The 22,328-nt window shown below is 32.4% G+C and overlaps 1 protein-coding gene across 24 annotated transcripts in view; it reads left to right on the top strand.

Annotated features, from left to right (window-relative positions):
• Nucleotides 1-22,328, top strand: part of Dlg1 (discs large MAGUK scaffold protein 1) — a 256,035-nt gene that overhangs the window by 175,966 nt on the left and 57,741 nt on the right. For all 24 annotated transcript variants that reach the window (XM_078044002.1, XM_021720635.3, XM_040270432.2 and 21 more), the window contains 3 exons: nt 4,694-4,814; nt 9,314-9,470; nt 18,437-18,539. In XM_078044002.1, coding sequence (XP_077900128.1) covers nt 4,694-4,814; nt 9,314-9,470; nt 18,437-18,539 — 381 coding nt within the window. The remainder of the gene's footprint in view (nt 1-4,693; nt 4,815-9,313; nt 9,471-18,436; nt 18,540-22,328) is intronic.

Raw genomic sequence — 22,328 nt, 5'->3', positions numbered from 1 at the left:
TCTGTTGAATTCTTTCCTACTTTTAAATTTTTTTTCATTATCAATGGATCTGTATTTTATTTATTTCTATGTGGTGCTGAGAATTGAACCCAGAGTCTCACACATGCTAGGCAAACACTCTTGACACTAAGCTACATCTCCAGCCCTGTTGATTTCTTTCTATGCTTTAATTAGTTTTGACTGTTTTTTTCTTATTGATTTGAAGGAAGTGTTATGTATTCAAAAAGAAACTCTAATCAATTATATCTATTGCAAATATGTTCACCCAGTTTGTGTTTCTGTTTTCTTTTTGGTGAATAAAATTTCTTAATTTTAATCAAGTCAATTTATCAATCTTCTCTTTCCTGATTCCTGCTTTTAGTAACTCATTGGAATCTTTCTCTGTCCCAAGGTCATGAGAAGACTTTAGAAGTTTTGTTCAGACATTTAGATTTGATTCATTTTTAATTTATTTGTTACGAATAACATGAGATTTTTTTTCATACAGATATCTGAATGATCCAGCATCCTTTATTAAAAAGATCACCTTTGGGCTCTGAGTTGCATTGGTGCTTTTATTATATCTTAAGTCACAATATATTATGTTTCTAGACCTATTTTTTATTGATCTATTTCTTCTTCCACCAATATCACACTCCCTTTATTATAACTATATAATAAATGTTGATTTCTAGTAATATAAATCTTTCAAATTTTTTAAAGATTATGTTTAGTAGGGCTGGGGATGTGGCTCAGTCGTAGAGTACTTGCTTTGCACATGCAAGGCCCTGGTTTTAGTCCCCAGCAAAACACACACACACACACACAGACACACACACACACACACACACACACACACACACGATTATGTTAGGAATAATTTGAATTTCCTTAATGATTTTAGAATTTAGAAATGTACAGATCAATTTAGGAAAAATAAAATTGAGTCTTTCATCTAATCTACAAGTACTTCTGTCTGAATTATATAGGTCCTTATTTCTCAGCAGTGTTTTGTAGTATAGCAGGGATTTTATAAATCCTTTGTTAGGTTTAGATGAGGGTATTTGATGTTTTGGATGTTATTTTTATGATACTTTTTTAAAAACCAGGGATTGAGCCTAGTGGTGCTTAACCACTGAGTAACATCCCCAGCCCTTTTATTTTAAGACAGGATCTCGCTAAATAACTTAGGACCTTGTTAAGTTGAGGAGGCTAGCTTTGAACTTGCGATCCTCCTACTTCAGCTTCTTGAGTCACTGGGATTACAGGCATGCACCACCATATCCAGTTTAAAATACTTTTACATATTTTTAACTAAAATATGACTTTGTACATTGATTATGTGATTAACAATCCTGTTAAAAATTCTAAATTTAAATGGCGATATTGCCAAAAGTTCTCTATAGGTTTAATGCAATACCAATCAAAATCCCAACGGCATATCTTGCAGAAATAGATAAAGCAATTATGAAATTCATATGGAAAAATAAAAGACCCGGAATAGCAAAAACAACTCTAAGCAGGAAGTGTGAATCAGGCGGTATAGCGATACCAGACCTCAAACTATACTACAGAGCAATAGTAACAAAAACAGCATGGTACTGGTACCAAAACAGGCGGATGGACCTTACATACAAGAGAAAATGAGGGGAAAGGGGGAAAAAAGTAGGGGGGGGAATGAATTACTGTAGATGGGGTAGAGAGAGAAGATGGGAGGGGAGGGGATGGGGGATAGTAGAGGATAGGAAAGGCAGCAGAATACAACAGACACTAGTATAGCAATATGTAAAATAGTGGATGTGTAACTGATGTGATGCTGCAATCTGTATACGGGGTAAAAATGGGAGTTCATAACCCACTTGAATCAAAGTGTGAAATATGACATGTCAAGAACTATGTAATGTTATGAACAACCAACAATAAAAATTAAAGGAAAAAAATTTAAAAATAAAATAAAAATTCTAATTTATAGATTGTTTTGGAATGTCTGTATGACTATAAAGTACTGTGTAATAACAAATAAAATGATGGGAATTTACCTGCTTTCTTTTCCATCTTTAACTATTCAGCTCCTTTTTTTTTTTTTTTTTTTTGATGCTCTGATAAGACCTCTAGTTTAATGTTGAATAGAAATGATGATAATTCATATAATTGTCATGTTCTCAAATTGTAGGGGAAAACATAATTTCACCATTGCATATGGTGTTACCAGTAAGTCTTTTGAGATACCCTTTATCATATTAAGAAAGTTCACTTTTATTCCTGATTTATGGAGAGTTTTTATCTTGTGAATGTTACATGTCGTCAATTCTGTATTTACTAAGATGATTTTTCTCCTTTATTCTGTTAGTGTGATAAATTAGTTGATGCTCTAATGTTAAACCAACTTTTCATTTTTTAAATAAACCCATACAGTCTATATTTTATATATCATTAGGCTTATCCTGCTCACATTTGTTGAGGATCATGCATCCATGTTCATAACTATGAACACCGTTGTCTGAAATTTTTCTTACATTTTCAGGTTTGGTATCGTGGTTATGCTGGTGTAAAAATGAATTGAAAAGCATATATACTTTGTTCCTTTATCCCCTGAAACTGTTTGCAAAATTGACCTTATTTCATCTCTAAATGGTTGGTTGGATTTATCAGTGAAATCATCTGTCTTGACCTGGAATTTTCTTTCTTTCTTTCTTTCTTTCTTTCTTTCTTTCTTTCTTTCTTTCTTTCTTTCTTTCTTTCTTTCTTTCTTTCTTTCTTTCTTTCCTTTCTTTCTTTCTTTCTTTCTTTCTTTCTTTCTTTCTTTCTTTCTTTCTTTCTTTCTAGAATTTTAATATATATATATATATATATATATATATTTTTTTTTTTTTTTTAAGTTTTCAGCGGACACAACATCTTTTTTTGTATGTGATGCTGAGGATCGACCCGGGCCGCACGCATGCCAGGCAAGCATGCTACCGCTTGAGCCACATCCCCAGCCCTGGAATTTTCTTTTTGGAAAAATTTTTAGTTCTGAATCCAACTAATTTTATAAATATAAGACTATTCAGATTTTATATCACTTGTTATCTGGGCAGAAAAGAGAACTAGATCACATTTGGTTTTGTTTGTTTTTATGGGGATTGTCATGAGGTTGGGAGAGAGGGTGTTTTTGGCAAAGACAACCATGTAAATAAGCAGATGTCAAAACTGGAAAACAGTTGATTTACTAGATAGATAATATTTTTAGGAAGAATGGTAAAAGAAATAATGAGAAGGAAGGTTGTAAAAGTTCTCTGAACCATAAGAGATATAGAGGCATGATCAATGGTGTAACCAAAATAAGGTAATCAAAATATGAAGAGTAGCCAAAATATTGTATAAAATAGGAATGAAAAAAGTTCCATTGGGCTGGGATTATAGCTCAGTGGTAAAGTACTTTCCTGGCATGTGTGAGGCGCACTGGTTCAGTGCTCAGCACCACATATAAATAAATAAAATAAAAGGTCCATTGACAACTAAAATATATATATAAAATACATGTATTTTTTAAAATCTCATTGGATATAACAGAGGAACATTATTTCCCTGCTGACATTAAAATGCTCATACTTTTGCAAATCTTTTTATTTTTAACTTAACATCCTCTTCTGCTGGTGGGCTTTGTTAAACCTATTTGACCTCCAATCTTTCCCACTTTAACTTCAAGTTCTTCTGCTTTTTTTTTTTTTTATTCTCCCGAATCTTGGTGTTCTTGGTAGCTAAAGATAATGAATCTGACTCCCTTGTTTTGAAGTTCTGTGGAGGACTTTTTACATAGATTTTGGATATAAAAAGTAATGTTGTTTCACATAATTTTTCTTTGGGCTATCATCCATTTGATAGGAACATTAATTTTTAGTGCCTCCTATCTGTGCATTAGGTGTGAGATTAATTGCTCCAGAAAGGATTCATTGACTGATGGGGCAGTCTAGTTACAGCAGGGAAAGGGTGGTTTGGCCATTTGATGGAATTTTTTGTCCAATTGTGTCATTGTTTTTGGTTCCATCCAAACATGATAATACGGCCAAGGAATTTAGAGTCCAGAGTCATAAACCTTGGCCATTAAAAGGCTGCTGATTGTAGAGGTTTGATGGATATCTCTTGTGTTAGGGCTATATGCTGATCCATCAAATAAAATACAAAATAGGGCTGGGGACGTGGCTCAGTGATTGAGTGCCCGAGTTCAATCCTCGGTACCATAAAAATAAAAACAAGATTGAGTTGACAGGAGCTTGTGCAAGAGCATAGGCTTTTTTTAATTTTTTTAATCTATTTTTAAGCTTCTGGTTTCTTTACTCACAAATTTTGAGTATGTATACTTTTTTAAAATAGCAGTCTGCATAATGACTTCTCAGAAAAAGTTATTATACTTAAGATTTACTCATTGTAGTCTTTTTGATGACATTCTTATAAATGACCTCTCAGATTCATTGTACAAATAAAATAAAACTTCTTTTTAGTTGTATTTTCAAAAGAATGTAATGGAGTAAATCTGTTTTATTAATCTGAATATCTAAGCCGGTTTTTACCTGGAAACCATGCTTGTCTGGTTTTTTTTAGCTAATATGTCTTCTGTCCCAAATTCTGGTATACAACTTAGTGAATATGAATTATACTTTTAAATTCATATGTGAGGTATTAGGTGGCTTCTTTCATTTTTGATGTAATTTTCACTGTCTTTGTTTTGAAGCTTCTGCTCAGCCTATTGATAATCATGTTAGCCCATCTTCCTACTTGGGCCAGACACCAGCATCACCAGCCAGATACTCACCAGTTTCTAAAGCAATGCTTGGAGATGATGAAATTACTAGGTAAGTAAGTTAACATTTATCTTATAAAAATCATTTTTAAATGGAATTTTAATCAGCCACAATTTTTAGGACTAAAAATATCCTTGAATATTGATGAACTTAAACTTTAATTGTTTTTTTCTATTGGAGGGTTCATTGAAGATTTTTTTTCATTGCAGATCATGAAATATAAAAATATTTTGTATTATAAGTAAGTTACTGCTCCCATTTTAAGGTTTGGCAAATTGTCTTTTGAAATAAATCTAAGTTGGGAATATACTTGTGCATATTTTATACTAACTTTTCATATATTTCTTATCTAATATATGCCTTACAGTATTAGGACAATTGATTTATGTTCAGAATTCAACAAGTGGTATTTGCTTTGTTTGATAGCCTGACTGACATCTAAAGTTTTTTTCATCTAACATTACTAACTACATTGAACTTTGTAAGTCTTTTTAGTGCCAAAAAATTCTAAGGAGGAGGAAAAGAGTCAGTGAAAAAATATTTTAGCTCTGTTATTTTAAGTAGTATAAAAATACTATTACAGTTTGCTTTATAATTTACAGTTATAGCATTTTTCATTATGTATATGCCAGTTAATATCTGTTCTCAAATTTTCATTAGTTACATTATTGTTAGCATTATTATTTTTGAAACTCTGTATTTGAAATAATTGTAATTTTTCTTGTCAGACTCCTAACTTCTTAGGCAGTACTCGCATCAGGGACAGATAGGAGTGTTTGTCTTGTAAGAGTTATGTTGGGAACAAAATAGGTGCCTTAGTAATTGTGTTTGGAATGAAAATTAGCAGAAAGAATAGTGTTTTTACTTGTGATATAAATATTCAAGGCTTTTAGTCTTCAAGCAGTATTCCTATAGAGTGATTCATGGCTATTTGTTATTTGCTAATAGTGCCTAATTATAGGTTTATCTAGTCTTCAGTCTCTTTAAATATTTTGCAAAACTAAAATCTAAAAGTTATATTTTCACCTTTATTGCTGTCCCCATCCTTCTTCACTGCATATGTGTTGTACCATGTTGTATTAGACTTTGAAGTATTTCACACACATCTAACAATTTCCATTCTTTTCTGAAAAAATCAATTGATTGACTATTAGATATGTCTTAAAATAGTGTGCATTTTATCATTCCTTTTGCCCAGATAATGAAGTATGAAAATCTTGCCCAAACATAAATTCTCCACAATTTTTGCCTAAGCAGTCTTTCAGAAGATATCTCAAATTACCAAACCAACCCCCTCCCCCCCCATAAAATTACAGCATACAGACAATTAATGTTTCTAAAGCTCATTTGTTAAGTTTTATTAAGATATAATTTACATACCATAAATTTCATGCATTTAAAATGTACAACTCAATGAATTAGGGTATGTTACATCACTTTTTAATTATGATAAAATAAATATAGCATGTAGATTTAACATTTTAACCATTTTCAAATGAAGAGTTAATTACATTCACAGTTTTGTACAACCGTCCCCATTAGCTATTTCCAAAACCTTTTCATCATCTTGGATAGTCTATAACCTTTAAGCAGTTCCATCCCATTGTCCTTCCAGCTCCTGGTAATATCTATTTTCTGTCTTTCTGTATTTGTCTAATTCAGGTAATTCACGTAAGTGGGACCATACAATATCTGTCCTTTTGTGACTTTCTTATTTGACTTAATATAATTTTTCAAAATTTATTCATTTTGTAACATGTATCAGAACTTCATTTCTTTTTTTGTTTAATATTCCATTCCATTGAATGTATGTTACATATATGAAATATACATACAATTAGATGTATAGATATTAGCTAAATATAGCTAGATAAATATAGAGTTACATTTTGTTTATCTACCCATTGTTGGTGACTTGGATTGTTTCCACTTTTTAGCTATTGTGAATTATGATAACAAGTATTTGTTCAAATCCCTGCTTTTAGTTACTTAGGCTACCTGGGTGGAATTTTCTTTTTTTTTAATGTTACCTTTTTAAGGAACCACCAACCTATTTTATGTTCCCATAAATAATTTGTGAGTATTTCAGTTTTTTCACATCTTACTGACACTTGTTACTTGGTCTAGTTTTGTTATTGTCATCCTGGTAGATATGAATTTTACGTTTTCCTAATGACTTATGGTGTTAAGCATCTTTTCATGTGCTCATATTATTCAAAAATCAGAATGTGTATTCCTCTAGAACTACTGTTGGGTTTCAGCAGGCTATTTTTAAATTATTATTTGCTAATGTAAAATTGTAATTCATACTTGTTTTAAAATAGGAGCTCCAAACCATGAATCCATTATTTAACATAGGAAATAAAATATCAACAATATACTGAAACTTATCTGTGCCCCTGATCCTACCCTGCTTCTCCTATACTGCCCCCTCTAAGTTATTGTTTTCCTAAATTTTATTATCTTTTTCCTTCATATGTGTATATGTATTTTATTACATATAATATATATGATATATTTTATAAAATATATATGTACACACACATATATATAATATTTCCCCAAACAATTTTTGTTTAGTTTTACCCTTTTTTTTTTTTTTTTGTACCAGGGATTGAACCCAGGGACACTTAACCACTGAACCACATCCCCAGTCCCCTTTTATATATTTTATTTAGGGACAGAGTCTCACTGAGTTTAGGGCCTTATTAAGTTGCTTATACTAGCTTTGAACTCGCAATCTTCTACCACTCCCAGCTAGTTTTACTGTTTTTAACAAATAATTTTATGAATCCCTTAAGTGAGCTGGCAAAATCGAATAATGATGAACACTTAATATGTCTAGAAAATACTATTTTAAGTTTTGAGCAGTATTAAGTATTTAAGGAGATTTTATTACTATTCTGTATTATAAGGAAGAATCCTTAAATTTATTTTTGAAGAGATTTATTTATTAAAGCTTTTGTGACTAATTACTTCTTACAATGTTTTAGAAAATCATTAAATTTTTAAAATGTTTACCAAATATCACATATTTAAGAATAATCTCAAATGATAGTCTGTATTTCATCAAATATTAAAGTAATTTGCTGTTGGCACTTTCATGGTCTTACCAGAAGATGTGAATAGTTTTCACATCGTTGTGTCTGAGTGCCAACAATTTTGAAAAATTATCAGTGGTAAGCTGTATTAACATGTGCAGGGAATAATGAGGGGGGCAGATAAAATGCATCTTACTTAGAGCTGACAAAAAACAGTAATAAATTTTTAAAAATCACAAATCATGGCTTACACTAAAAGTTTTTTGCTTGTTTTGTTTTGTTTTGTTTTTGGAGACAAGGTCTCCCTATGTTGCCTGACTGGTCTCAAACCTGTGGGTTTAAATGATTCTAACTCCTCAACCTTCCAAATAGCTGGGACTGCAAGTATACACCAGCACACCAAATTTAAAAAAATATTTCATATAAAAACTCTGAGAGGCAATTCCAAGATTGGTGTAGCAACCTTAGGCCTGTATGTTTCTGGCATATTCTTAGTTTTACCTTTATGTTTATAATATATCTAAACAAGTAGAAGGGTTTTATTAATAGTTCATTCCTTTTTGTGTGGAGTTTTTTAAGAAGGGGCAGAAGGTAGCAAAATGTGGGTCATTCTTGTTAAGGTCTGTCTTTCTTTAGGAAATTTTCCTTTTTATTCCTCAGGTCAGAAGGGAGTCACACCCTCCTTTTAGTAAAAAGAAGTAAGATTGCAATAACCAGATTAGGTTATTCATTATTCATTCCTTTGGAACTACGAAGGAGGCCTACCTCCATCAAGAAAAAGAAATAGCTGCTTTTTACAACACTGCCTCAGAGGCAGTCAAGTGCATGCAACTTTTTTGTTAATTTCAAATTCTTTTTTCTTTATTGTTTTGATTTTATATTTTTTCCTTTTGTTTTTGTTTTTTTGTGGGGTTTTTGTTTGTTTTATTTGTATCAGGGCTTTAATCCAAGGGTGCTTTAAGCACTGAGCCACATTCCCAGCCCTTTTTCTTTCTTCCCTTCCCTTCCCTTCCCTTTCACCTTCCCATTTCCCCCTTCACCTTCTTTCCTACCAACCTACTCATTCCTTCTATCCTTCCTTCCTTCTCTCCTTCCTTCCTTCCTTCTTTCCTTTCTTCCTTCTTTCCTTCCTTCCTTTCCGACAGAGTCTCACTAAGTTGCTTAGAACCTCACCAAGTTACTGAGACTGCAAACCTGTGATCCTTCTGCCTCAGCCTCTCAAACTGTTGAGATTATGGGCATGTACCACCACACCCAGCATGTTTGCTTGCTTTTTAATAGAAATTTTGAGCTTTTGATGAAATTAGATTTTTTTCTTTTGATTATTTAAGGCTTAGAAGAATCTCTTTATCTCACAGTTTTGAAAAACCCTTTGTTTTTCAACTAGCTTTTTTAATACTTTGATAACATAATACCAAAGTTATCAGTAGGAAGTTCTCACCAATAGAATGCCAGATTCTAAATTAAATTTCCAAGTTATTTAATTTAATTTAATTTTTTGATTTTTAGGGAACCTAGAAAAGTTGTTCTTCATCGTGGCTCAACAGGCCTTGGTTTCAACATTGTAGGAGGTGAAGATGGAGAAGGAATATTTATTTCTTTCATATTGGCTGGAGGACCTGCTGATCTAAGTGGAGAGCTCAGAAAAGGAGATCGTATTATATCGGTAGGATATGTTAATCAAGTAATCAAGATGATGTTTTTATTATTATAACTATAACCTTTTAATGATTAAAAGTAGATTTTTTATAACCCAAAGTTATGGGTGTAATTGGTTATCTTCTTACCATTTTAAAATTGAATTGCAGAATTATAACATTGTTAGAGAACATGTTCTATATGACAGATTTTCTTTTGATACATGATACAAGGAGGTGGTCAGTGTTTATAAATGTGTTTGAAGGAAGGTTTGTTTTTGTTTTCGTTTTTGTTTTTATTTGGCTTGTTATTATCTTTTTCCCTCTTTTTATTTTCAGTTTGTCTATGTTTATGTTGTTATTACCCATTCAGTTTTAGACCAAAACTGTAATAGTTTTGTAATCCTCCCTTATGATCACAGAGCTTGAAAAACTTTAATTTTAATTACGCTGTTTCTAATGTATTAATTATTTCAGTTTTATACCCCCAAATTTATTTTTATTATTTATTTATTTATTTTGGTTTTGGTATTTGACATTTTACCCATGTGATATATGGTTTGTTGTTGATGTTGCTAATCACCCTCCTTCCCGCCCCCCCAGGTTTCTCAGTGGACTACTAATATAATTTGGATTGGGTAGTTATTTGTTATATAGGACTATCTTTGTAGCTTCCATCTTTTCCATGATCCTTAGTCATTGTAAAAGCAAATATGTTCTTCAAATATCCAGATATACCTTAATGAGAGCTCTTGGTTTGTTTTTTCAGCAATGGTTCCTTAATGATAAGGAAGTTCCTTAGATTTTGTCTGAAAATTCTTTATTTTGTACTCTTTTATTTTTAATCTAGAATTCTAGGTTGAAAGCTCTTATCTCTAAATGCTTTGAAGATATTGTTTTATGCCATCTAGATTGTTTATTTGCTATTTTTTTAAAAAAGCCTGCTGCCTTGTTTATAGGTAATTTCTTTTCACTAGTTGCTTTCAAGATCTCTGTCTTTAGTGTGCTGCAATTTCACTAAAATGTGTGCATATCTAGCATTCATTATGTTTAGGATACATTACTAAATCAGGAATCATGTTTTTCATCAATTCTGGAAATTCCTTAGCTATTATCTTTTCAAATTTTGCCTTCCCACATTATACCTATTCTGTCCTTATTGAATTCCTATGGGTAGATGTTATTCTATTCTTCATGTATTTTAACCCCAATTTCATATTTATGAACTGTCTCCTTCTAGTTCATTTCCATCATTTCCTCAAGTCTATTTTCTAGTTTATAAGCTTTCTTCATTTATATCCAATCTGCTTTTTAAGACAAAACTAAGATTTTAACTTGAGAGTATCATTTTTTTTTCTAGACATTATCTGGTTATTTTTACAGTCTGCCTTGGTATTTTTGATAGGGTCTTGATAACTTATGCCTTTTTACTTGATTTCAGGATTTTCTACTAAATATACTTGTTCATTTTTTATATATAATAGTTTTATTTTCTGGCCAGGAACAGTGGCACACACTTGTAATCCTAGTGACTTGGGAGGCTGAGGCAGGAGGATCATGAGTTCAAACCCAGCCTCAGCAACTCACCAAGGCCCTAAGCAACTCAGCAAGACCCTATCTCTAATAAAATATTTTTTAAATGGCTGAGGATGTGGCGGTGGTTAAGTGCCCCTGGATTCATCCCTTGTACTAAAAAAAAAAAGAAAAAGAAAAAGTTTTATTTTCTGAAGTTCATAGGTATCCAATATATGATCTATTTTAGTGATTTATGGTGAATTTTTTACACATGTTCTAAATTTTGCATTATGAGGTGATTTTTTTTGTAGTTGTTGTTTGTGTGTGTATGTTTCAGTAGAACTTTATTACTTTATTGATAAGAAGCCAGTACTACCAGAATTCAGGGTAATGGTGTTCAAATAAGCTATTTTACATTACTTGTGGTAGTATCCCAGGATCATCATCTCTAAAAAAATTTTTTCCAGTGACAAAACTAATATTTTGAGGTTTGTTTACCCTTAATAACAAATAAATGGGACGGTTAGATTTACCATAGTAAATATAGTATTCATATAGTATTCATGCTATACTGTTTTGTTTTTAATTAAGAAGTGTAAGTTAACACTTTCTGGAACTTCAGAACTTGAGGTATAGAGACAAGCTTTATTATCCCGGGTCAAGACCAGTGCTGTACATTATTATTATTTTAAACCATTTCTTTGACATAAACCAAAAGAGACCTTTTAACTACAAAATACAAACAAAAAAAAAGGGAAAGAAACTAATCAAATTAAAGATAAATGTGACTGGAAACAATAGGAAGCACATTCCAGAAATATAAATTGCATCTTTAATGCAGTTTTCAGATCAATCCCTATCACCATCTGAATTTCCTGTGTACAGACTTAGATGTACCAACCTACTCCTGCATCCTGCCCTATTGAGGATCCTGTAGAGTTCAAGGATAGGAAGAGTAGAAGAAATGACTGATCATTTACCAAAAAAAAAAAAAAAAAGAGTAGAAACCAATTTTTAATTGTTTCAACTAGTGTTTAAATGAAAATAAATCTTGGGCACTTGAGTTTTCAAATATGCAGCAAGCAATTCTTTATTAAGGATTATGCACTAAATTAGAAAATAACACTATTAATAGACAGTGCTACTAAATGAAAACTGCATTTACATGTTTAAGGCTAAATAATTTTAAAAGCATAGTACTAGTACTCCCCAAGAATAGTAATTATTGCAAAAGAGTTTTAGGGCAAAAATAGAGCCTGCTTGCAGTATTAGGATATAGAAAGGCTCAAGAATCCATCACTTTTTTTCTTTTTCATAGTACTAGGGATTGAACCCAGGGTCTCATACATGCTAGGTAAGCACTCTATCATAGACTACATCCCCAGCACCAAGAATCCATCACTTTTAACCTAACAAAACAATCTGGTAAGTAGGTTTGGTGGCACACACCTATAATCCCAATAGTTTGGAAGGCTGAGGCAGGAGAATCACAAGTTTAAGATTAGCCTCACCTGTCTCAAAATAAAAAGAATTGGTAGTATAGCTTAGTGGTAGAGAACTTCTGGACTCAGACCCAATGCTACCAAAAAAGCTAAAAATAAAATAAAATGATTATAGTAAAACCATGATGGCAATAAAAAATGCTTAAGGATCCAGAGGTAAAGATAATAGGAATGAAGAAATGAAGGAATTTCAGTAAAGACATAGAAACTACAGAAAATGAATCATATGGAATTGCTACCAGTTAAAAACTATCAGAGATGAAAATTTTATTTTAAAAAGACTTAATAATACACTGAAATCAGCAGAGGAAAGAATCCATACACTTGAATGTAGATAAAAGGAAGTTTCCAAATTGAAACATGGAGTGGAATTGCAGATGTTAAAAAGAAAAGTCAACACAAAGCATGCAAAATGTGTGGAACAAAATTAGATAGCATCTCTACAGAAGAGGAGACAGGTCTTTTCTAACAAAAGTGATGAAAAATATCAACCCACATATCTGTGAAGCTCAGGATACGTAGAAAACCAGACCTGTCTACATCACAAAGTGCTAGAAACCTGCACTTTGGAGCATGACTTAGAAGCAAGCATAAAAATAACATATTCCACATACAGGAATAGCAATACAAATGTCAGCTGACTTTTCTCTAGACACATTAGAAGACTTAACACGATTTAATGGTGTGTTTACAGTGCTGAAATAAAAAATTGTTAATGTGGAATTCTGTATACCGAGAAATATTCATCAGAAATGAAATAAAGACACGGACAGTAGTGGAGAGAATTTGTCATCTTTTGCAGATCAGTAAGAAAATATTGAAGAAATTATCTTGATTGAAGAGAAATTGTACAGATGGAACCCTAGATCTGCAGAAGGAAATTAGGAAATACAGAAAAAAGGAAAATTCCTGAGTAAATATAAAAGATCTCTTCTTAAATTTTTAAAAATAATTTTAGATATTACTCTATTGGACTATTGATAGAAAATAAAAGCAGTGTAGGGAATGCAACTTGTATAGAAATAAAAAATAAGACCATCACAACACAATTGGAAAGGAAAGATGGGATTATATGGTTATTTCTTACATAGTTTTGTGAAGTGGTGTAAAATTGGGGGGAAATAATTTGTAGCTACATATTATTATATCTAGTGAACACACTGAAAACACCACAAAGATATGTATAGTTTTGAAATCAATACAGGAGATTAAATGAAAAAAAAATAAATGTTACACACACACACACACACATAAAGGGAAGTGTGATTGTCAGCTTTCTGTTACTGTGACCAATATATCTGACAAGAGCAACTTAGGAAAAGTTTATGTAGGGCTTATGGTTTCAGAGGTCTCAGTCCATGGTCAAATGACTCCATTGCTTTTGCCCTGGGGTGAGGCAGATCATCATAGGGGAAAGGTGTACTTGAGGGAAGCTACTCAACTCCTGGCAACCAGAAAAGAGAGTAAGAGCATGGAAGGAAGGGAGGAGATGTAATCCCTAATGGCATGCCCCCAGTGACCTACTTCCTTTAGCCACACCCACCTGCCTATGGTTTCAGCCCAGTAGACCACTCAGATAATTAATCCAGCAAATGGATAGTTCTCCTAATCTGATCATTTCATCTGAACATTCCTTCATTGCCTAACACATGAACTTCTCATATCTAAACCATAACAGAAAGGAATATGCAGGGTAAGTTTAAAAAACAGTACTAAGATGAGAGATTGAAATCCAGTTCTGTTAATAACAGCATTATAGTAAAAACTATTTAAAATGCAGAAATTGTCAGTTTGGTTCACAAAAGCAAGATCTAACAGTTTCAGGAATTCAATGTGTTTTAAGTAAAAGGATGGAAAAAACTTCATCATGCAAAACACCATATGAAAGTACTTTATTAGTATGAGACAAAATAGATCTCAGGACAAATAGTGTTATTCTAAATATATTTCATAATAATAATAGCATTTTGTCAAGTTTTAGTCCTAAGTATGCACCTACCTAAGAATCCTTTCAAAATATATGAAGCAAAAATTGTGAAAACTTAGAAGAAAAATTCACAGTCACACTTGGAGACTGTAACACCCTCTTCTGAAATTGACGAAGTAAACAGACAAAAAGACTTTACCTCACATCATGTACAAAATTTAATTTGAAATTGATTGTAGATCATAGAACTAAAGTTATACGAGAAGGTGTACAAAAAAAATTGTTAATGAACTTGGATTAAGGAAATTTCTTAAATAGGATCAAAAGGACAGAGTCAGTTCAGTGAAAAGGGGAAAATCTTTTTAGCTAATAGTTCTGAAACAACTGGCTATCTAGTAAAAACATGAACCTGAAACAGTCTTACTCCAGACTTAAAACTTAACTCTAGATAGATTGTAGATCTACATGGAAAACCTAGAGCCATAAACTTTCAGGAAAAAAACATAAGAGAATATCATTGCAACTCTGGGTTAGACAGCAACTCCATAGACAAGTAGCATAAAACACTAATCATTTAAAAAAAAAAAGATACCATTTAGAAACCAAACAGGCAAGCCATGCCATGGTAAAAAATATAATTAGTATATATATCTGATGAAAGACTTTTATCCAGTCTATATAAATATCTCCTACACATCAACAATAAAATAATTCGGAACCCAGTTTTAAAATGTGCAAAAGATTTGAACAGATATTTCCCATACGAAGATACATAAATTATCAATGAGCATGTAATACCTTTTCACATGCTCATTGATATTAGGCATCAGGGAACTTAAAATCCCAATGAATAAAGGGGTTTTGAAGGAATTGGGTAGGAGTGAAACAATTTTTCTGTATCTTGATTGTGGTGGCAGGTATGTGACATAAACATTTGTCCAAACTAAAAAATGCTGATGCCTAAATAAAAAATAGATTGGGCGGGGAGGGGTCTACTGGGGATTGAACTGAGCTACATCTCCAGCCTTTTTTAAATTTTTATTTTGAGACAGGGTCTTACTAAATTGTTGAGGGTTTCACTAAGTTGCTGAGGCTGGCCTCAAACTTAGAATTCTCCTGCCTAGCCTCCTGAGTTGCTGAAATAACAGGGATGTTCCACCACCCAGCTAAAAAAATAAATGTTTTTAAAGCCATTTGAAATACCATATCCCACCAAATTATATGGCTAAAAAAGAAATTAAAAAGCAACCTTTATTGGAGAGAATGTGGAGCCAACTCTCATTCATTACTGGTAGGTATATAAAGTAATATGCAATTATAAGAAGCTTTGGGAGACTGTCATAACTTGACCATCTTGTAGTTCCTAGAATAACATTTGCAAGGCTATCTATAATTTGACCTGATTCTAAGCTCCTCATAAAAAGCTTTTTATCCCAGGATAATTGTCAATATAAGAACAGGCACAATATAACTTCCTGAAGTATCTAATAATAGTTCTTGTAAACAGTAGGCTTATCAAAAAGCTTAAAAGAAAAAGCTGGAAAATAAATTCTCCACAGGGCCTTTGAAAACCTTCAACATATCCTTGAGATCTAGTTCAGGGCAGTCTCTCATCTCTGGTTGAATCTTGGGCTCTGTGCAAGCAGAAAGTAAAGATCAAGGCATGTTTCAACCGCCTGTCTGAATGTTGAAAGCCTACAAGCATTATAGAACCATTTGCAAAGAGTGGGGACTTTTTAATTCCAGGCAATTAATGAAATCTTTCCAATCATTAAGTAACCAGTAAGCTTACCTGGTGGAAAATTCAGTGGCCCCACACAACAAAGAATATGACCTTTGTGGAATTCCGAAAGTCACTAAACAAACAGCTATAACAAACAATAGCAGTAAGCCCCAGATAAAGTTGTGGGTCTCACATCCAGAGTTGCCAGATTTTATATTAAATGTCCAATTATCAACAAAAATTATGAGAAACACAAAAAGGTAATTACCCACACACAGGAGAAAAAAGCAAGTGATATAAATTATCCTTAGGGAAATCCACATGTTGAATTTCCTAGGCAAATGCTTTAAATCAAGTATTTTAAATATGTCAGTATTTAATATCTCCATCCCTTTTTTATTTTTTGAGACAGGATCTTGGTAAGTTGCCTAGGGCCTCACTAAATTGTTGTGGCTGTCCTTGAGCTTGTGATCTTCTTGTCTTGGCCACCTAAGTCACTGGGATTAGAGGTGTTCACCACCATACCTGGTTAAAAGATGCCAGTTATAACCCACAGCAACCACTAAGAAATGACTCAAATATGTGTAATGAAAGAAATGACAGGAGAATTTAAATAGTACACTAGAAACTTTCTGTTGAACACAAAAGAAGTAGTAATGGTAAACAAATAGCAAAATTTAAAAATCAAAAAATAGTAATGCAAAACAAATAGCAAAATTAATTATATGAGTCTACCAATAATTTGATTAAATGTAAATGGATTAACTGCTCCATTTAAAGGCAAAATCTGATAAGGTAGATTACAAAAGAGAATTCAGTTTATATGCTGTCTCTAAGAAAGACTTGTTTGTTTGTTTGTTTGTTTATTAGTTATGTACCTTTATTTATTTTTATGTGGTGCTAGGGATCAAACCCAGTGCCTCACACACGAGATGAGCACCTTACCACTGAGCTACAACTCCAGCCCAAAAAAGACATTTTAAATTCAAAGACACAAAAAAGTTATAGTTAGAAAATATATACTATACTATAAGAGTAACCAAACATTAAAAGTTTTAATCTTTTCTACAATAATTTATGAAAGTTTATCTGCCTTTAAATTTCCTTTCTAATTTGTTCTCCTGGAAATTAAGAGAATTTTCTTTATGCACGAATTATTTTGTATGTAACCATCTTCAGCTAGAGATATTTTCTGATAACCACATTATATTGCATTTATTTAGGTTGGGGTTTTCAGATCTTTATTTTTATTCACAAGTGGTGTGTTTGAATTTAGTTGCATTATAATGTCCTTATAGATAATATAAAGAAAGCATCAGATTTTTATATAGTTAAAGTGTTCCTTATGTAAAAATTTTATGATCCTAAGAATTTCTGGGCTTTCCAAATTTTTGAAAAGTGGTATGTGATCTTTAACAGATTTTAAGTTAGATCTTGAAACAGATTTTCATACAAAAGTGACATGATGGTTCTTCCTGTTCAGAAATTTTCAGTGAAGGTCTAAGCACTGCAGAATTCTATTCATTGCTGGTTCTTTATTTTTAAAAATTAAATATTTACGTTTAATACATTCAATTATAATGTTTCTGTAAATGCCTCTTAAGTTGTTCTGAGTGGAAAAACAGTCTTAAGATCGTGTGCTTTGGAGTTTTGGCAAGCTTTCAGAATAAAAATTGCTTCTTGTCTGGAGTAGGATTGGTCACCTTAGTAATTGTGTCACCCAAGGAAGTCCCTTTACTCAAAAAAAAAAAAAAAATCTCCTGATTTAGTTAACATTTACTTTGTTGAAATCAGTCTTTGAAATATGAACTATTTTAGTACTCTTTAAAAGTCATTATTTTTCTATTAAACCAAAAGAGTTTAGTTTTTTATTAAACCAAAAGAGTTTAGTTTGTGAGAGGAAGAAACAATTGGAACTAAGTTGAACTTTCTGGGTTGAAAATGTAGTAGAAAGTGAACAGATGTTATAAGCGAAAACAAATTTTCTTTCCATTGCTGGAGCTACTTACTAGTGAAAAGAAATGTGCAAAATAATGCTTGTTAATTTCTCAGGTAGTCAAATTGAGGTGTATTTGTCAATCAGTAGAGTCAACCTTCTAGACAGTTTCAGGGGTGGAAGATGTTTTTGTTTTACTCACTTGACAGTAAGCAAATACTTTTAGTGTATAAAATTGTTTTGAATGACAGTATTTTTTTTGTTTTATTGTAAAATATATTTTAATAGTAAAATTACTGTAACTAATCTGTGCCTACACAAACAGCAAGCCATTGTAATTTCTAATCAAAGTGATTATTTTCTCTCAAATTAAGATTTGGTTTGATTTACAGGTAAACAGTGTTGATCTCAGAGCTGCCAGTCATGAGCAGGCAGCAGCCGCATTGAAAAATGCTGGCCAGGCTGTAACAATTGTTGCACAATATCGACCTGAAGGTAATAAAATTCTTGCTATGATTACTGTTCTTTTCAGTTTTTAAAATTCTTCCTCTTGATAATGTTTAATATCCAAAAAGCCACACAATTTTTTTAAATCAGATCGTATTTATTAATGTCAAGTTTTAAGTTATGTTTCTAATAATTCCTATTGCTTTTTAAAATGAAAAGTGCAAGTTTGAGATATAATGTGTTTCTAGATAGTAAAATCTCATTGACATGACTACTAATTCCTGGGGGAAGAAAGAGGTAATGGAAACTTTGAGGTAACATCATATTAAACATATATAAGGCTACAGTGTGCATCAATATAATCATTTTTCCAGTAAATCCTCAGTGGAATTTAAAAAGCTCAAACACCCAAAAGAATACAGAGTGTACTTCTTGATGTTCATAAACAACATGATGAAGGAAAACATGATGTGATGAAGGGGCTAAATGAAATACTGTTTATAATTTAGAAACCTTGCACGATTTAGGAATTAAATGAAACATTTTATAATTAGCAAAGTTACATTTATTTTTCTTTTCTTAGGATAGAATTTATTTTTGTAATACACCCCCACCTTTTTTAAGCTGATGAAAGTAGCATATTGGGCATTGCTTGGCATTCCATAATATGCAGTAGGTTTTCTCAGTCTAGTAAATGTCAACTTTTTAGGTTCAGTAGTTGAAAAGGATAAATTCCAAACAAATTCACTGTGAGCCAAAACAGTAGGAACTAACATAGAAAGTCAGAATGCCAATTCATTGATTTTTGTGAAAAACAAATCTCCCAATGTGGCTATACATGCTTTTATCTTCTGGCCAACACAGTCCCACCCAATAAGTACATTATGTAAGAGGCTAAATACAATCACTGGTTGTTTGATTTTATAGACAGCCTCTCCGTATACGTTTAGAAAGATATGACTTTTTACCGAGCACAGTAGCTTGGAAGCCTGAGGCAAGTGGTTCGAAAGTTCAATACCAGCCTCAGCAGAAAAGCCCTAAGCAACTCATCAAGACCTTCTCGCTAAATAAAATATTAAAAAGGGCTGTGGATGTGGCTCAGTGGTCAAGTGCCTGCCCCTAGGTTCAATCTCTAGTACTTAACTAAAAAGCTATATCTTTTTTCCTTCCTTCCTTCCTTCCTTCCTTCCTTCCTTCCTTCCTTCCTTCCTTCCTTCCTTCCTTCCTTCCTTCCTTTTTGATAAAGTGTTAGTCATTATCTGCTTCCTGATCTCCCTAGAAAACACATAAAAGCAACAAGGAGGATAAAACATAAAACATACACAAATACTTTTGTCCACACAGTCATACCTCATGTTAAGCAAAACTGCAAAGACATGTTATTACCTGGACAACAAAATATAGGCAAGGCTGCTTAAACAAAGCTTACTGGCTGCAGAATCCAGGAGGGAAAGAGTAAAATCGAGTTGTTCTGGGCTGGGGTTGTAGTGCAATGGTAGAGTGCTTGCCTAGCATGTGTAGGGTACTTGGTTTGATTCTCAGCATCACATATAAATAAATAAAATAAAGGTCCATTGACAGCTAAAAAAATTTTTTTTAAAAACATGAGTTGTCAGTAATGCTCTATATAGTAAAACTTAGAATATGATACAAAAGTGTACTTCCTAAAGGCAAGGGATTCATTTTTGAGGTGTAACAACATGATTCCTTCTATTTTATAACAAGCCTCATGAGAATGTGGGAAGTAGACTAAAATAGAAACCATTCATGATATCGTTTTGTTTAGATAACTAGAGGACCCATATTTGGGTAAAGCAATCTTTGTTAAAGCCTGTGACAGTCTTTGTTAAAGCTTGTGAAAATTACCTGTGCTTCTGTTTCCCCTCTACCCCAAGCTTTCTGCAAATAGCTGATCCAGCACAATACAATTTATTCATAATAGATAATATAAAAGTAACTAGCCTGGCATTCATAAAAAATATTAATAAGAAGGATAGAAAATTACACATATATACTCATATACAGATATAATAAAATATTGACACAGATGAATTTTTTTAACCTTAATGTCATTAGCAATTTATGGATTTACTTTGCAAGAAGACTACACAGTAGAAATAAGAATCCCAGGAAAAAATGACTTAATAACCAAAAGAGACTCACTTTGAGCTAGCAGTACCCAGGAAAGAACAAAGCAAAGCAGTTAGTGAAATTGGAACACAAAGACAGAGATACTGCAGAAACTCAGTTGGGGATCTTAAGGATACAATATGAAGAGTAAATAAAATGAAAAGAAAAATGAGGAGACTCTAAAAAGATTAGAAAGAAAATATTGGCAATGGAAGACAATTATATCTATGCAATGTGTGTGTGTATATACACACACAAACACACACACGTATGTAAATTAGACTCCCAGAAGAATATTTTTAAAAGGAAGAGAAGGTTTGAAATTATAACTCAGTGCATCAAGAAAGCTTTTCTTGAAATTAAAAGAAGTGAATCTTTTTTGAAAGGGAACAGCATAACCTATGGAAACCCAGAATGGCCAAAATTTTGACATTCTAGTTATGTTTATCAAGAAAGTATCTTTGAGACCCAAGCAAAAATACCAAATTACTTATAAGGGGATAAAAAATTGGTTAATAGAAAGAAGGACTGTTCCAATGCCTGATAAGTTAGTGGCTCTTAATTGGACTTAATGTACCCCTCTATGTACTAAATATACTTGCCTCTGATAGATGGCAAGGACTCTTTTCCCCAGATAGTTATAAGTTCAGGAATTTCCCTCTTGGATTATCCTTACTGTGCTTGTGCTGTTATTTTTTTGTTTTTGTTCCTTTTTGTGATTTCTGTACTTCTTTGAATCTTTCAGCTCAATACTCTTTTTTAATTGTATTTTGTACTATTCTAATCTTGATAAAGAACAATTTTTATATCAATGATAATTTTCATAGTCTTAATATTGCAAATGAGTATCTAGTTGATTATTCTTATATGTGTATATTCTTTCCAAACATCTCCTAAACACCACCAAACATATCAGTCCTATTTGATTTCTTCAGCATTTCTCCCTGGTGTTTCAAATTTAAAACTAAGCCTGAACTTAATTCTTCTTCTGTCTCAGTAAATGGCATCTCCATTCACACTTAAGTCAGAAACCTAGGAATCATCCTTGGCTTCTTTCTGTTCTACAACATCGTGATGACAGCCACTAGCCTAGCCAAAGCCTGAATTGCTCTAATAGTCCTTAACAAGCCTCCGCACTCTTTCTTTCTTTTCTCCAATCCATTTTCTGTTCATCAGCCAAATGATTTTTTTTTAATACAATGATTGAGTTGTATCGTTCCCTATGTAAAACATTTCCCATTGTACTCTGAATAAAATCCAAACCCTTTAGTAGAGATGTAAGGCCTTTTGTGATTGTGCACAGCACAATACACATGGCTTTACTGCATGACCTCCACCCTCTCTTTTCCTCCTTAAGCTCTAACCATACAGTCCTCCTTTGAAATCCTCATCTAAACCCAATTATTTCCTAATTCTCTGCTTACTGTGTTCTTTCTCATTCTATTCTTTTTCCGTATTCTTGAGATGACTGGCTCCCTCTCAGAGCACTGTAATTTTTTTCTTTTTATGAGTTTAGCATAGTTTGTAAGTGTCTGTTTATGTTCCTATTTGCTTATTGTTTATTTCAATTTTACCTAAATAAATGTATTCCATTGCCTAATAACCTCAAAGTAAGTATCAGCAGAGTATGAAATGTAAGAACTGCCTTAGAAATTCCAAAGGAGGAAGATTTTATTGCTTAGCATGATAAAAGATGACAGAATAGGA

Source organism: Ictidomys tridecemlineatus, chromosome 3 (genome assembly GCF_052094955.1).
Source record: "Ictidomys tridecemlineatus isolate mIctTri1 chromosome 3, mIctTri1.hap1, whole genome shotgun sequence".
NCBI lineage: Eukaryota > Metazoa > Chordata > Mammalia > Rodentia > Sciuridae > Ictidomys > Ictidomys tridecemlineatus.
The sequence above is the reverse complement of the archived record's forward strand: the minus strand, read 5'-3'. Positions and strand labels throughout refer to the sequence as shown.